Source organism: Agrilus planipennis, unplaced genomic scaffold, assembly GCF_000699045.2.
Source record: "Agrilus planipennis isolate EAB-ADULT unplaced genomic scaffold, Apla_2.0 scaffold105, whole genome shotgun sequence".
In the NCBI taxonomy this organism is placed as follows: domain Eukaryota; kingdom Metazoa; phylum Arthropoda; class Insecta; order Coleoptera; family Buprestidae; genus Agrilus; species Agrilus planipennis.
In genome coordinates this window covers 581,106-598,286 of record NW_020438878.1, presented here as the reverse complement: position 1 = coordinate 598,286, position 17,181 = coordinate 581,106, and the positions used below count along the sequence as shown (strand labels likewise).

Below are 17,181 nucleotides of genomic sequence, written 5' to 3'. Positions count from 1 at the left end.
TTTCTTATTTATAATTATAGATTCTCTATGATTTTAACGTGTTTCCAAAGACGCAGAAAAGTAAAATCAAATTAATCGTAAAATATGGTAAAAATGATAAGTGAAACATGCATTATAACATATAAAACGGAAAGTTAATATAAATCCTTTGAAAGCTTTTGAAATGACCTATTAATACGCTGAAGTTGTACGCCATGCCATACGTAATGATTATATTGTATTGCCTTTCGTTAGTCAAGTAATAACGTTAGTACTTTATTTGCAGGATATACGATCCTACTTTAATGCAGCGGCATCTAAATCAAAGTCAGCGGTAAAGGCAAAACCAAAGATACCAATAGAAGTCTCCAGTGATGAAGATGTTATATCTGAAACACCTGCAAAAGTCAAAGTTAAATTAACCAATCTTAAAAAACGAAAAGTAATCCTTAGCGATTCTGACTCAGATCGTGAAAGTAAAAAGAACACAAAAAGGTCTAAGACAGCCAATGACAATCCTGGGATAGAGTTGAAAAAGGTAAATGTAGAAGATATATTAGGTAGTACTCCTGTTAAGCAATCTGAGGTCAAAATAAAACCAAAAAATGAGGAGGAAATTGCTGCTAATGTTTCTCAATCTAAAAAGACACCCAAGAAAAAATTAAAAACAGAAGTTGGTATTCATAATGATGAAGATTTTGAGAAGTCTCTGTTGGAACTTGATGAAGACTTCTTATTGAATAATGTTGATGAACTGGACAAAACAATTGAGTTAGAATTCAATAAAACTCAGGAGGAATTAACAACTGGAAATTTAAAGATAGACAAAGATGAGAAAGATATAAAAACACCTGGGAAAAGAAAGAAATCACCAGCTAAACGTGAGTCATATTCTCCAGAAAATACAAGGGGTATCAAAAAACTATGTTTAACATTTTGAATATTTGAATATTATTACTGTTGTCTATTGGTTAGAAAGTAACATTTAATATAAAATTATTGTAGCAAAAAAATCCCCTTTCAAAAATACCCATGTGGAAACAGATCAAGATCGGTATGACAGAAAAGTCCATTCTGCTGTCTCGTATCAAAATTATTTGCATCGAGGAGGTCCTCCACATCATGGCAGTAAAGAATTACCAAAAGTAACTAAAGTCAATGTTTCACATGTATTGTAGGTTTATGACTCTAAATTTTATTGCACAGGGTAAACCAGATTGCTTAAGAAACTTGTGCTTCCTACGAACAGGTGTTTTAGACTCATTGGAAAGCTACGAATTTGAAGAATTGATAAAAGAGCATGGAGGACGAGTTGTACATGCAGTTTCAAGTAAATACCTCTAACGGTTTGTTTCAAAGACACATCTATAATTATTATATGTTTTATAGAAAAAGTAAATTATGTTGTTATGGGTGACGTACCAGGCCCTGCAAAATTGGAGAAGGCAAGAAGTTATGGTATTCCCATCATATCAGAGGATGACCTTCTGAACTTAATTCAAATTAAGTCTGGAATGAAACCTACTTACACCACCAGTGAATCAGAAGATTTACAAAACATAGAAGAAGAAGGACAAAGTAGTACAAAGTCTCCCAAGGAAGACGGGTCTCCTAAACAGCTTAATAAAGAAAAAAGTGATTTGCCAGAGAGAAAAATAGTATTTAAAACTCTTGAAAAGGACCATTCAACTAAGGAGTCATTGATTGAAGAGGAGGTAATGAAAGAAACAACTGAAGCAGATAAATTTCCAAAGATGAAACGATGTTTAACTCCCAAAAAAGACCATTCAGATAAGGAAGGATCAAACGAAAAATTAATAAAAGAAGAAGCTTATCTGGACCAAAATGATGACCAGATTGAGTTATCTAAAGCCTCACCTGAATATGAGACATTACTATTAACAGAAAAGTATAAGCCACTAAATGCAAAAGTTGTTGTTGGCCAACAAGGAGATCATAGTAATCTAAAGAAACTTATGACATGGCTGCAAAATTGGCATACAAACAATCAACACTGTCAAAATAAATCTAGAAATGTAAAAGCTACGAGCAGGAATGAACCGGGGGCTTCTTTCAAAGCAGCCCTATTAAGCGGTCCTCCAGGCGTTGGTAATAATATATAGAAAGTAGTTTTAGAATTTTGCTAAATAACACAATTTAGGTAAAACCACCACAGCAACCTTAGTTGCGAAGGAATTGGGCTTTGATGTTGTTGAATTTAATGCATCAGATACAAGAAATAAAAAGTTGTTACATGAAGAAGTCTCCCAGTTGCTCAGTACAAAAACAATAGCTGGTTTTGTTAAAGGTAATATAAGCTAAATTAAACAAATAATTGTTATCAATTAAGTTAATTTGGAATGTAAAGGTCATAACCGGGTAAACATAGATGAAATGCTTAGGGAGCTACAGATCATAAGAAATAAAAATGAGACCTATGAGGTAAATGATAAAATAACTTTATGTTGATCATTATTATTTTTTTGTAGATGGTTCTCAGCCAACATCAAAAAGAGTACTGTTAATGGACGAAGTGGATGGAATGGCCGGCAATGAGGACAGGGGAGGAATACAAGAACTCGTAAATTTGATTAAAAACACCCATATCCCTATAATTTGCATGTGTAATGACCGCAACCACCAAAAAATTCGATCTTTGGCCAATTATTGCTTCGACCTGAGATTCCATAGACCCAGATTGGAACAAATAAGGGTAAAAAATTCAATAAAAATAGTTTTATTGTAATATACGATTTGTTTTAGGCATTTCTTATGACAGTGTGCTTTAGAGAAAACTTAAATGTTTCCCCAAATGCTTTGAATGAAATAATAACTGGGGCTGGAATGGATATAAGACAGTGTCTGAATAATTTGGCAATGTGGGTTGCAGGAGAAAAAAGTTTGTCAGTAGAAATAGCAAAAAAAGAAGCAACCCTTGCCAAAAAAGACACGATTTTGGGTCCATGGGATGTTTGTAAAAAAATATTTAATAAAAGAGATCATGAAATGATGTCAGTTACAGAGAGAGGCAGATTATTTTTTTACGACTATAGTATGGCGCCTCTTTTTGTACAAGAAAATTACCTTCAAATAGTTCCACTTAACCTAAGGTACAAACTAATCAAATTGCTAGACTTTTTTGCTGTGGCGTTTATTTGTTTGAGTATTGTTTCCAAAAATTATGTATGTCTATGTTTTATTTAAATATTCAGGAAAAGGTGGATACTAAGGGCGTCAAAAACAGCAGATTCGTTAAGTTTTGCGGATCTTCTTGACAAGAAAATTAGAAGTGATAACAACTGGTCACTACTTGAAGTAGAGTCGATGTTTGTTGCTGTCATTCCAGGTACTTATATGGGAGGACAATTAGGGGCTCAAATAAATTTTCCGAGTTGGCTAGGAAAAAATTCCAAACGAAATAAATTTCAAAGAATTGCAACTGAAATCCAAGCGCATATGCGGACAAGGTTTTATTACTTTAAATGCTTCGAAGCAATTATATAACAGTTTATTTTTTTTTTTACTTTTTAGTACATCTGCTTCTCGTTTGTCTTTTAATTTGGATTATGCTTCCCACTTAAGGAATAGAATCCTTGAACCACTGATAAAAAAGGGGATGGATGGTATTCAGGAAGCAATAGACATCATGCATGCTTATAAGCTTTCGAGGGATGATTTGGATGGAATTTTGGAATTGGCTCATTGGCATGGAAGTACAGACCCTTCAAACCAGTTGAACTCAAAAGTAAATCTGACCAATAAAATATCATTTTATTGAATACTTGAGATCACTAAGTTTATATATATAGCTCTAAGAGAATATATGATTACTTTTTTATAGGTGAAAGCCGCTTTTACAAGGCAATTTAAAAAGGAAGGTGTTGTACTTCCTTATGCTGCAACTTCTGCAAGTGTTAAAAAAAGGGGAGTAGCATATTCTGAAGATTTACTGAATGGTGAGGACGAATTTGTGGAAGATGATGACGATGAAGGCGAAGATGATGTTACTAAGGATTCAAATATTAAAGTAAGATTATTGGGTAATGACGGGTGAAGGGGCAAGGATAAGTTTGCGGGGTGGGGGAAGTAAAAAAGGGGTAAGAGGATGGCTTTTTCAAATACTAAATAAGTATTTGTAAGTAGGGGCTGAGACGTGAAGTCGCAAGATATGAAAGTAAAAATTGAAAATGATAATCCATCCCTATGGTCCAACCTAAAGACACTTTGGTTGTCTACAAGATCATCCCCTTCATATACACAATTGTGATTTTCAATTATCATTTCCAACTTTTGCGCGTTACGATTCCTCCCACTTACAAATACTTGTTACAAGGCTTTCATACCCCTTCACCTCTTCCCACCACCAATTCGAGAGGAGGATCTATAATCTCTTCAACTAACCATATTTCTCAATTTTTTCCAAATGGAATTTGAAAAATTGTTTTATTTTGTTATAGGTGAAGAAGGCGACCCAAAAAGTTGTTAAAAAGAAAGATGAAGCATCAAGCAGCGGCACTAGCAAGGGCGGTGGAAAAGGGAAAAAGAAAAAATGAGGGGGAAAAATGAAAAATTTTGTTACTAATATTATCTTTACGATTTTGCATGATTGTTGTTACTATTGTAACGTTACTATTCTTTATTAATTATTAAGCATTACTTTTGTATTTTTTGTCATAATCATTATACTTATTACATCACTTAATATACTATCTTTTTTACATTTTCGAGTCTTATTGATTAACAAGCAGCTGTAACTGTTGTAAAAGTTTGATCAATATTATGTGTAATAAAATGCAGCCCAATATAAAAAGAAATATTAATGTGGTGACACAATTTAAACAAATAAGCCAGTAAAAAAATACGTAAAGAAGTAAATTAATAAATTTATAGGAGTATAAATTAACTCATAATTAGGCAAATAAATATATACGTAAATAGGCAAACAGTTAAAATAAAGGTAACTTAATAAACAAATAAGCAATAAACACATAAAGGAAAATGGGAAATACTGAAAGCAATGTTACTAGTGGAGTTAAAAAGCAAGCTGGAGCTTCTATGCAAGCTATTTATAAACTATGTGACTTAAAAGGTAAGACTAAATGTGATTTAAAATTTTAATAAGCAAAATTTGCTAAATAAAAATATTGACCATAATTTCTTGACCCGGATCGCTTACATGCCAGAATTAATTATAAATTAATTAATTTTTTACCAGCTTTTTTGTTCTGTGTACATCTGTGGTACAGTATCTTTCGAATAATATTTTCTATTTTTTACTTTCAAATACTGAAAAAAAAAACACGTAGAATAAATTTAGACGTTCACGCACGATATTTAATATTGTAATTTACTTATTGGTTATTACATATCAAGAGGGAATCCAACATTTTGAGAAAATTCTAGATCACAAAAGATTTTGCCCTATTTGTGGATAATTTTTTATTTCCGATCCTGAGAAGAATAAACATTTATCTAAGAATTACGCTAAATGAGCCTTAATGATGGTCTTGCTTCCTTGAAAATTCATAATCGTATTGGTTTGAGTGAATACGAAATCTGTCAACAAGTGATAGTGGAGACAAAAAGNTGAATTAATTTTCAGTAAAAGTTCGACGGTATTCAAGTAAATTGTCAGGCCTAGGCACTTTCAGATCTAGGAGATTAAAACTGTAAATGAAGAATCTATTTTGCATAATATTCTAAAATACTTGTGCTATCGTGCGTGCTCTAGAATTTACGAGTAGCTAATAAGGTTCTCTTGATTTTAGGTATTATATTATTCTTGTTTAGAAGGTACCTTCTTCCTAGGTTTTGAAATATGAAGTTTTAAAATGATACATAGAAAAGGAAAAATATAATAGCTGCTCACATACTCTAAAGTACCTACGTATTAATTTAATAAAATTAATGTGACTATTGTGATGCATCATATAACCAACATTGACTTCAGTTTCATTTAATTTTAGCACAAAAAATAAAAAGTACTGTAAAATGTGAATAAAGATCAACAAGCTAATTGTAAAAAAATATATTCTTTAAAATCTGTTTTGTGTTACAACTTCAACAATAAGTGCATAAAGCAGATTTTTACCCACGTGCTGTCTTATTCTGTACGAGGACGAGAAAAAACTGTGTTCTAGGCGTATGAGAAATGATCTAACACTGATGTAGTAGAATTTATTAGGTAACTTGTAATACTTCCAATTTTGGCATGTTTTTTTAAAAGTTCAATTTAATTTGTAATATCAACTAAAATACCTAGTAAATTTATTTCTGCTGGGATTTTATTTGTACACATTCGGGTCCAAATTGTAATTTTTATTATTTTCGCTTACAAAGCAACGGATTAGTGGGATAAATTGTAAATATCGCTTTAATATTTAGGTAAATTTTGTTTTTGCATTTTCTCCGTGTTCCTGTGCTTTTATAAGTTCCACCACTGTGGACAAAAATATTTCGCTCATTGAAATTTGAAAATTGCTTTGAAAGAAGTCCAAATTATTAGTCATTTCCTTCAATTTTGCAAAAACGCATTTTATATTATGCAAATAAAAATTGGCTGGAACCCATCGGCCGATGTTAGACGTTTGCAGCCCCATGCAAAACTTTCTTTGGGGGTCTCTATAATTAATTAACCATAAGATAAAGAATAAAGTATAACTTTTATCACAAGCGAAAGACCCGGTACTTTCAATTGAAACAAAAGAATAGACACAAAATTTGATCAAAGTACATAGGTTAATGGATTTTAATATTTGTAATTAAGAATTAATCAATTAACATGGTTCGAATAATCTATATATTGCTTATTTCTCTTTCTTTAGGCGGTGGATTGCTTGTTGAGTTGATGAAAAGAGCAACACAAAATAAGCAATTCGCTGAAATAGATCATGCTATTAAAACAAAGGTAGGCTTGACTAAAAAAATTTAAAGTTTTATTAAGTAATATAGATTTTTACCGTTTTAAAGGTTGAACCATTTTTATATAACAGAGGAAAGGGAAAATATATTCCAATATCGCAACTTGTCTTACTTCGAAATAAAGAAAGGCCCCGACACAAACTGGTAAATGTTTTTGCCAAATTTTACGCATATGGTTTTGTACTAAAATACTAAATATGAAAATATTTACAGCTACCGCCTTTAAAGGCGATGGAAAATCCAGATGATTTTGAAATTGATGAAAACGCACCTGATGTAACTGAGGAAGAATATCAAAAAAGTAAGGATTTATTATATACCCAAATTACATTGTTTTAATAAGCAAGATATACTATGTTACGGCTAATGGAGACAAAAAAGGATTACATTTTACCTGTAACCAAGTTGATACGCATAGCCGTTAAGCCAGATATCCACTTGTAACAAATTATCCCCAACGTAACACCGGACATGTTACGGTTAATGGAGACAAAAAACTATTGCGTTTATCCGTAATGAACATGATACGCGCAAACATTAAGCTGGATATCCACTTGTAACAAATTATTCCTAACGTAACAGTAAACATATTATGTTACGGTTAATGTAGACAAAGAACTGTTGGATTTTACCCGTAATGAAATTGATACGCGTAGTCGTTAAGCCGGACATCCACTCGTAACAAATTATCCCTAACGTAACACCGGACATGTTATGTTATGGTTAATGGAGACAAAGGACTGTTGCATTTTACCCGTAACCAAGTTGATATGCCTAGTCTTTAAGCCGTATATCTACTTGTAACAAATTATCCTCAACGTAACAGCGGATATGTTATGTTATGGTTAATGGAGACAAAAAACTGTTACGTTTTACCCGTAACCAAGATGATACGCGTAGCCGTTAAGCCGGACATCCACTCGTAACAAATTATCCCTAACGTAACACCGGACATGTTATGTTATGGTTAATAGAGACAAAGGACTGTTGCATTTTACCCGTAACCAAGTTGATACGCGTAGTCGTTAATCCGGATATCCAGTTGTAACAAATTATCTCTAACATAACAGAAAACATATTGTGTTACGGTTAATGGAGGCAAATAACTGTTCCATTTTACCCGTTACCAAGTTGATACGCGTAGCCGTTAAGCCGGATATCCACTCGTAACAAATTATCCCTAACGTAACAGCGAACACATTTTTTTACGGCTAATGAAAGCAAACTTTAACATTTTACTCGTAAAAAAGTTGTTACGCGTAGCAGTTAAGCCGGTTATCCACTTATAACAAATGATGCGTAACATAATAACAATTTTAGATCCCTCAGCTTATAGACATACCTGTTGGAAGTTGAAGGAAAGGGGAGCTGTAGGTGAAACAATTTTGCATCTATGTTTACTTAATGCAACTTCTCTTCATGCTGATATTGCAAAGAGACTGCTCAAGTTTTATCCCAAATTGATAAATGACATTTATATGAGTGACGAATATTATGGTACGTAAAAACATATCAGATGGATCTTTAAGCATTTATTCATTAAAATGTTAAATTCCTAATTGGTTTTTTATTAAGGAGAAAATGTTTTACATATTGCAATTGTAAACGAAGATCCGGCGATGGTGAAATTTCTGTTAGAATCGGGAGCAAACTATCAAGAGCGATGTATTGGTAGTTTTATGTCTCCAGAAGATCAAAAATCTTCTAGAACTGACTCTCTAGATCACGAATGGGTCAATGTGAATCCAATGACAAATTATAAGGGGTAATAGTAATCTGTATATTTTAAGTATGGTACTAGGTCAGATATTTCTACAGTTTATAGAATTGACCAATTTAGAAGTCCTCTTATTGGGACATACTATATTCTATTGAAAGAATTAAATGTTTGAGAATTGGAATTTTGATGGTAAATAATTCAGTGAAATAGGTTTGAAAATTTAAAGTGTTACTTTGTAACCCTGATTTCTTAGTTGATGCTTCCTACATTTGAAACTGCGAAAGCTCGCTGTAGATATCGATGTAAATAAAGCAGCATGATTAGTTCTATCTAATTTATATCCAAAATATTTCTGTTTAATATTGTATAGGTATCTATTAATTTAAATTAAAAAAAAAAACAGAAGCCTTAATATTGTTATGAATTAATGCCGCGGACGATCGATACGGTACTACTTTTGACGCCGTCTCAAAACTCGGCCACGGAACAGGAACTTACGGGAAGCTTCCGGAAATCTTCGGAAACATTCATAACAGTATAAATAAGCAGCCAGCCTCAGACGAGATATATACGATAATAGATTTTATATTATAAACATTGCACTGTTAGTTTCAATCCAATTCGTAACTGTATTTAATTGAATTCTCATTTGAAAACAGCCGTCTACATTTCACAATTTAAGAAATCTTTTATAAAATATGTTTATAGTTATGTGTATTGGGGAGAATACCCCTTAACTTTCGCTGCTTGTCTTGGATTAGAAGAATGTTTTCGTTTAATACTGGCGAAAGGAGCAAATCCTGATGCTCAAGATACCAATGGAAATACATGTTTGCATTTGCTTGTAATTTACAATAAAATGGTAGGTACCTTATAAAACTTTAGATCAGTTAAAGCTCATTTAAAAAGTATTTGCCCAATTTAATTATTATTTGCACAATAATACTATAGTTAAACAACGAAGGACTATAAATCAAACTTACTGGAATATATTTTTATAATTCAAGGAAATGTTTGACAACGCTTACGAAGTAGGAGCAAGACTTAGCATAAGAAATGTCTTACATCTGACGCCATTGACACTGGCAGCAAAAATTGCCCAAGTAGAGATGTTTTTTCATATACTTAATTTAGAAAGAGAAATTTATTGGCAGATAGGTGAGTCTACTATTAAATAACACACATCTAGGAATTAATATCTATACCTACTAAATGATAATAAAAGTAAAACACAAAGAAAAATTAAGAACATTAAGTTCTTCGTCAGTAATATATTTAAACTACTGGGCGTGGATATTGATTTCGAACTTATTGGTTCTCATCAGCACGCCAGGCAGTTGTTCCAGAAAAAGAATATGATATAATATTTTGTAACTATGCATATTGGTCGTTGTGAGATTGTTAATTAAAATGAAATAGTTGAGTGTAATCTTTCACTGTCGGCGATAATTTTATGGGATGTGAATAGTCTTCCGGAAAATCCAAACAGACTATCGCTCCCATAACATAAAAATACGAAATTAGTTTTTATCTATTAAATCAAGATTTTCGGGAAAGTAAAATAAAGATTAAGATCTGAATTTGAAAAATTTTCCTCTAGAAAATGCATAAGGGAAAAATTAAAATGAAAACATATACAGTGTAAACTCTAAATAACGACACTTAAGGGACTGAACATTTTTCGGCGTTATAAAGAGTGGTCGTCGCGAGAAATAAAAGATATTATTTTACTATTCTATCATAATATGCATTTACCAATATAGTACACATTTTACACGCGAACATTATTATTCATACATTACGTATAGCCTGTTATCTTCGTCTGATGTTTTTTGCTGCTCCAATATTTTAATCGTATTTTGTTACGTATCTTACTCATATCTTGAGATACTGCTGGATCAATTTGATTATATAAAAAGTATTTTTTTAATAGTTTCGCTGCATCAAGTGCTTGTTTGATGCTTGGTGGAGGGACAGGATCGTCTTCTTCAAGAACGTACACAGCTGCAGTTCTTATCTATTTCGGCAACTTAGAAAGTACTGCTCAATGATTTATAATGCCGCATTGTTGTCGTTAAAAAGAACGAGCGTGACGCTATAAAGAGTGTAATATTGTATAGAAAACATTGTAAATCAACCAGTCAAGCAATTTCGACGTTTTAAGGAGTTTGTCGTTAAATCGAGTGACGTTATAAAGAGTTTACACTATATTAATAAAACATTGTGGCGAATTAGTTATTATCATCTTTCGGTTACCCATAGAAAATTACTAAAATAGTTTCGACTTGTACTTTTTAAAATACACCTACATAGTTGGAATGACAGGGTCTTAACTCGATCTTTTATTTTAGGAAGCATTACATGTGCTGCATATCCCTTGGGAGAAATCGATACCATTGACATTAAAACAGGACAAATTATCAAAACGTCCGTTTTGAATTTAGTCGTGTTTGGGGTAAATTGAATTATTAAAAATAGTTACTTTTAGGCGAGTATAATTTCTCTTAAAGAATGGTTTTATAACAGTCAAAATTTTTAATTTGTTGCACTACTAAAGTAATTATTTTAATTCGTTTAAATACAATTACCTATATTGGGATTATAAAACCATTTATCTACAGGGTGTAGTAATTCTTTTAAACTCTTCTTGAACTATTTTTCTAAAGCTGCTTCACTGATTACTTTGTTGCTAATCATGTACATATGTAATTGCTTACAGGATAAAGATGAACATTTGGAACTAATGGACGGTGTTGTTATAGATTTGTTAAACGCCAAATGGAATACGTTTGTCAAAAACAAATTTTATCGTCAATTTTTTACGTTCTTATTCTATTTTTTGGTTTCACTGGTTTGTTTTACGTTAAGACCTGGTCCTGATATATCAGAAAGCGCAGAAACTACTACTTTACCAAACAATTCCACAAACTTATTGGATCATACAAATAACGTGTTAAATACTTCCACCAATGGAACTTATAACCCAACGTTAATTTTCAATTCAACTTTTTATCCTTTAAATGGATCTGATTACAGTTTGTCTGACGATGGATGGCCTTTATCGGACACAGAAAATGTTGAGGATAGTTGGAATATTAGTACTAACTTTACTGATATTATAAAGTCATTTACTACGACAAATAATTTATCCCAATTAGCAAATTTTACCCCTAAATCAGAGAGAATAACTATAATTCCTCCACCAAAGTGTAAGTACAATCACTAAATTATTTTTTGTTTTATTAGGAACTTTATAGTAAGGATTTCCACTTTGTGACATTCAATAATTAATTTTCACTAGATCACTGTTATGTTGATAATGATAGAGAACTACAAAGTAAATTTGGAAATACAAGTGTAACAATAATTTTTTCAGAAACCAATACAATTGTTAAATATTTAGGGGGAGGTTAAAAATAAAAACGCTTTTCATATTTACCCCTTCATATTTCTTCCCCCAATGTTTAATTTCAACGGGATTAATCAAGCAATTTAAGAGTGATGGAAATATTTTATTTATTATGTAATCGCGCGCGTTTTTAATTTAATAACTTATTAATTAATTTATTCTTTTAATTGTGAATATTATTTTTAATTACACTATATATACTTTCTGCAACTCCGAGATGCTTTATAATCTGCCCTGAAGAAGCTTTAAAACCATAAATCAAAACATCGGTGTGATTATATAATAAATAACTTCATATTTACCATTTCTTCCCCTCTTAAAATTATTTGTTAAAAACAGTAGTACTGAAAAACATCGACTAAGTTTTTCGAAGAATAAACGTTTACAACCCTTACTTATTGCAGCTCTATTTCTAACAAAAAGGCTTCTGTTTTATTAACTGATTTATATGGTTTCCTTCCTATAAACATTTTCTAAGGGAGAAACATTTTAAGTCTATAAAAAATTGACATACCTACATTTATCAATTTTTACAATTTTGGAGTTTGTACTTTTTAGTAAATCTCTCAAATATCAATTACACGAAACCCGAAATGAAACAATTGAAACAGTTAAAAATGTGGTGGTCAACTATTACTGAAGAATGCCGCTTAATGAACACCGATACGTTGGAGTCTCAAATAAGATTAATTGCCGAAGCTGTGATGCTTTTTTCGGCGTTTCTCTATTTGGTCGCAGCAATAAGAGAAGCTCGATTTTTAGGAGGGAGAATGTTCTTTGAAAATTTGGTGAGTGTGTGAAAAATATCAACTGTGTCTGCTCAAAAAGTATAAACAAACCAGTAACAAACGTTATCTGTCTGTTAAGATGACTGCACCTTCAAGAGTAATGTTTTTGTTTTCGTGCATTCTTATGCAAATTATTCTACCCCTGCGGCTTTCATGTCAAGATGAGGCAGAAGATGTGGTTGCAGTTGTGATTATGTTAACTACAGCCCCGTACTTCTTATTCTTTTGCAGGTATGTACAATGTACCATTATAAAAAAATTTAATTTTGAAGATACCTAAATATCTTTATGAACCTCTCAGCATCGTCATGGTTATAGTTAGATGATAGATGATTTGACCGTTGTTGAACATGCGGTAATAATTAGTAGAAGAAGAAGTGGCTGATTTTAGGTATCTAGGAAGTCAGATAAGTCAGAACGGAAGGAGTAGTAAGGATATAAAGTAGAGGATAGTACAGGCTTGAGTCGTCGTCATTAAAAAGAAGTCATTTCTATGTACGCGAACGATTAATTTAGAAATTCGAAAAAGATTGTTAAAGGTGTGTATTTGAAGTGCGGCGCTGTACGGGTGCGAAACATGGACGGTGGGCGCGACGGAAAAGAAAAGGTGAGAAGCGTTCGAAATGTTGTGTTACAGGCGAATGATGAGGATGTCGTGGATAGAGGAGGTTAGAAATGAAGAGGCATTTGAAAGAATAGGAGAACAGAGGACTCTAAGGAAATCAATAAAAAATAGGCGAGATAGGTTGGTAGGACACCTTCTCAGGTATGAAGGTCTAGTCAGAGACATGTTAGAGGCAGAAACAGGAGTTAAAAGGGGTAGAGGTACACCTAGATTAGATTACTATTCGCAATAGTTAATGATGTGGTAAGGTGTAGTTTTAGGGAAATGCGAAGATAGGAAGGAGTACAGGTGCGTAATCAACCAGTCTTAGGACTGACGACCTTATGATGTTGAAGAGTAGAAATGTAAAAGCACATTATAAGGAACACGAAACTTCAGATACGATTTAGAATAAGTTCTGGTAGAAATATGACTAATTATCATCTAAATAGTATTCATTAATTAATTTTGTAATCACGTTGTGCATACATACTACACAAAAAAACTCATTAGATTATAAAAAATATACATATACCTTTGGAATACTGTTTTCAATTTCATCCCATTCAGTTCAATCAAACATTTATTGCTGCCAAACGGAACGTTTTAAAGCCTTTCTTCTATATATACCTACATGTGTTAGGGTTAATATGCTTATTTGGCTAATTGGTAAACCAACTGGACATTAGGTAGTATACAAACTGTCCAATTTCTAATTTAAAAAATGTTTATAAGATTGTATCTAAGGTTACAGTAGCAGAAGGGAAAAAATTCATCGTTGATGTAGTCTTGTTCTAATCTTATAAATTTCTTGTTGATGTGATATGTATAATAGTTGATGTGAATGTCTAAGTAATGAATACTCCTTAATTATAAAATAAATTACATTACAAGAAGGTTTTGATGCCAAATTTTTACGATGAAAGTTTAATTTATCACAATATCTTGTTGAAATTATGACTAGGTACTGTTAGAAGTACCAACCTATTAAAGACTCGTCCACAAAAAATATCATGAATAAATTAAATTCTTTGCAGAGGTTTTAAAACAGTTGGACCTTTCGTTGTAATGATTTACAGGATGGTAATGGGTGACCTTTTACGATTTGCAACTATTTATATGGTGTTTGTTATGGGGTTTTCACAAGGTATTATTTAAGATCAGATTTGGAATTGAATGCTATAACGTTAAATAAAGCAAATACTAAAGTTTCACTTCTAGCATTAAAAAATAATATTTGCAGCTTTCTATATAATATTTTTATCGTACGATAATCCTTTAACACCTGATGAAGTCGACGATTCTGCGTCAAATCCTATGTCAAGTCCTGCGGAGTCGGTTATGGCGATGTTTTTAATGTCTATGACCAACTTTGGAGATTATTATACAGCTTTTGAAAAAACCCAACACGAATACGTTGCAAAAGTAAGTTATATTATCAAAAACGGACAGACAGACANACTAACTTAACATTGTAGTTGAAAAAAAATCTTTTTCCATACATTCAAGCTGCAAATAAAAATTTGTATGCACAACATTATCTTGTTGAATGATTTATCACATTATGTCCACACCATGGACTTCTTATTAATTTTTCTGTAATCTATAAGTAAGAAACTATTTTTTGTATTTTTTTTCAAAATTTTAGGTTCAGAAGTTTGGAGATAAGGCGAGAATGAGCAATTTTAATCTATTTTCTTAAATAACGTTATTTTAATATTATAAAAAATATATATATTTGAGATCCTTACAACAAGTCCTTTCATTTGATATGTCACATAGTATAGTTTGCAAAACTTTTTTTAACTTGCTATTAGCCCCCCAAAAACGGCCCCCATATTCAAAATTAATTTATTTACGTTATGGTCAGAGCAAACCGACTGTGATAGATAAACCGACAGACACACGAGTGATCGTATAAGGGTTCCGTTTTTCATTCGGAAGTACGGAACCCTGAAAGTGACTACAGAAGATGTAGTGATTGGTGAACGCCATCTGTAGCAATTTGCTACTACTTGTGACTTCATTTTTGATTGAAAAGGACTTTTTACAATTAAGGATATCAACTCGTTGTTCGACTCGCGTTTTACTAAACTTGTTTATTCTATACTTATTTGGTGTTTGAAATTTTCATAAGTTTGCTTTTAGTTGTTATTCGTTATGTATATGGCGATTGTGGCGATACTGCTTATCAATATGTTGATTGCTATGATGGGTAATACCTACCAAAAAATAGCCGAAACTAGAAACGAATGGCAACGTCAGGTATGATAACGAATATCAGAATAGAAGAAGTCATTTTTACTGTATGAAATATTGTTTTTTAGTGGGCAAGAATAGTTCTTGTTGTTGAAAGAGGTGTAAGTCCTGCTGAACGACTTAAACAGCTCATGGTATACTCTCAGCCTATGTCAGACGGAAAGAGAGCTTTAGTTCTTAGATTGAATCAAAGCGTACGTTTTCTTAAATTTATCTGTTTTTTAGTTCAACTAATAAATAGTAAAATAGGAGAAGCATTAGTTAATAGAATGAATTATCCTTTTTTTGCCAGGACTCCGCAGTTTTTGATAGGAAAGTGGGTTTCGGTTGATTGTAATAAAACTGAAGAAAATGTTCTTTGATCGTAAGTCGCAAAAATTTCTAGTTTTCGTTTTACGGTAGTTTGAGCTTACCTAACTTAACTACCATTCTGTATAAGTTTTAGTATGTTGTAGGTTGTTATGCATTGTTACTGTCAAGAAGGAGGGAATTATTTATCTAGCTTAAACCCTTAAACCATCACCGAATTTAATCTGAACAAGAAGCTTTTATTGTTTCTTGACCTATTTAAACTTCGTGCAAAGGCATCTTAAAATTAAATGATATCCAGCAAATCCGAACTTAACTTCATAGATTAAAGCTTAACTCCTTGCTTTATTTTGTATTTATGTTAGTCATGAACATTCACATTGACATATACATGTGTTCGCGCCTTATGTACATAAACACACATACATAGACTTTTAAGATTATGATGGGAACTTTAATTTTAGGTAAGTCAAAACTTTAAGGTTTTTAGTACTTGTGGCGCTTGTACTTTCGATCAAGATGATTCAAAAAATATTTTCTTAACTTTTAATTATAATCGACCGAAACCCACACCCTTTTTTCTATCAAAAATTGAAAGGTCCTTTTAGGAGTAGATACATAAATAGATCAAGATGATTCAAAAAATATTTTCTTAACTTTTAATTATAATCGACCGAAACCCACACCCTTTTTTCTATCAAAAATTGAAAGGTCCTTTTAAGAAGCAACGGAAGTTACGCACGAAGCTGAAAAGATACATAAATAGGTCTAACTTCCACGCGTGTGTACGCTATACAAGTATACACGTCTTCCTTTTTATAATTAACTAGCGACCCGCCCCAGCTTCGCAGGGGTGGAATGCTGATACTAAATGTATTTTTGTTTTGTTTATATTATTATTACATTCACAGTTTTTTTTGTCATTAGACAATACAAACCGGCCGGTACCGCTGCAACCGTTATGCCCCTGCAGTTTAAATCTGTAATATCTTCAAAAATATTCATTTAAATTACATGCTGTAAAGGGCCATATTGATCTATATTAAATGCACAATGTATTTAAGGTACTTAATTGGATAAGAATTAATGCTGTATTGCTTACAATCGCTTCGTAAATAAGCCATTATTTCTCATAAAAAGTAAAGAATAAAAATGGTTATTGTGGGTTATCCCTAAGAGATAGACATATACC

The 17,181-nt window shown here is 32.1% G+C and overlaps 2 protein-coding genes across 2 annotated transcripts in view; both read left to right on the top strand.

Moving 5' to 3' along the window:
• Positions 1-4: 4 nt before the first annotated feature.
• LOC108737739 (replication factor C subunit 1) lies at positions 5-4,699 on the top strand. Its single transcript, XM_018470823.1, has 12 exons — positions 5-203; positions 266-860; positions 985-1,124; positions 1,186-1,309; positions 1,369-2,088; positions 2,141-2,287; positions 2,469-2,692; positions 2,743-3,089; positions 3,192-3,446; positions 3,511-3,724; positions 3,821-4,006; positions 4,437-4,699. The coding sequence occupies exons 1-12, from the start codon at positions 195-197 to the stop codon at positions 4,530-4,532; spliced, it is 3,057 nt and encodes a 1,018-aa protein (XP_018326325.1). The 5' UTR covers positions 5-194; the 3' UTR covers positions 4,533-4,699.
• A 70-nt stretch (positions 4,700-4,769) lies between these two features.
• LOC108737732 (transient receptor potential cation channel subfamily V member 5) overlaps positions 4,770-17,181 on the top strand; it is a 14,919-nt gene continuing 2,507 nt past the window's right edge. The window contains exons 1-16 of the mRNA XM_025981451.1: positions 4,770-5,068; positions 6,804-6,886; positions 6,949-7,044; positions 7,114-7,201; positions 8,221-8,397; positions 8,476-8,665; positions 9,329-9,482; positions 9,628-9,778; positions 10,972-11,075; positions 11,340-11,829; positions 12,588-12,817; positions 12,897-13,048; positions 14,459-14,568; positions 14,665-14,846; positions 15,570-15,686; positions 15,749-15,874. Coding sequence (XP_025837236.1) covers positions 4,978-5,068; positions 6,804-6,886; positions 6,949-7,044; positions 7,114-7,201; positions 8,221-8,397; positions 8,476-8,665; positions 9,329-9,482; positions 9,628-9,778; positions 10,972-11,075; positions 11,340-11,829; positions 12,588-12,817; positions 12,897-13,048; positions 14,459-14,568; positions 14,665-14,846; positions 15,570-15,686; positions 15,749-15,874 — 2,541 coding nt within the window. The 5' untranslated portion in view covers positions 4,770-4,977. The remainder of the gene's footprint in view (positions 5,069-6,803; positions 6,887-6,948; positions 7,045-7,113; positions 7,202-8,220; positions 8,398-8,475; positions 8,666-9,328; positions 9,483-9,627; positions 9,779-10,971; positions 11,076-11,339; positions 11,830-12,587; positions 12,818-12,896; positions 13,049-14,458; positions 14,569-14,664; positions 14,847-15,569; positions 15,687-15,748; positions 15,875-17,181) is intronic.

Bases quoted from the DNA above. Each gene is read 5' to 3' on its own strand.
- LOC108737739 (XM_018470823.1), top strand. The intron at 1,125-1,185 runs GTAACTAAAGTC...TTTATTGCACAG, and splicing joins GCAGTAAAGAATTACCAAAA to GGTAAACCAGATTGCTTAAG. The intron at 2,288-2,468 runs GTAATATAAGCT...ATTTTTTTGTAG, and splicing joins AATAGCTGGTTTTGTTAAAG to ATGGTTCTCAGCCAACATCA.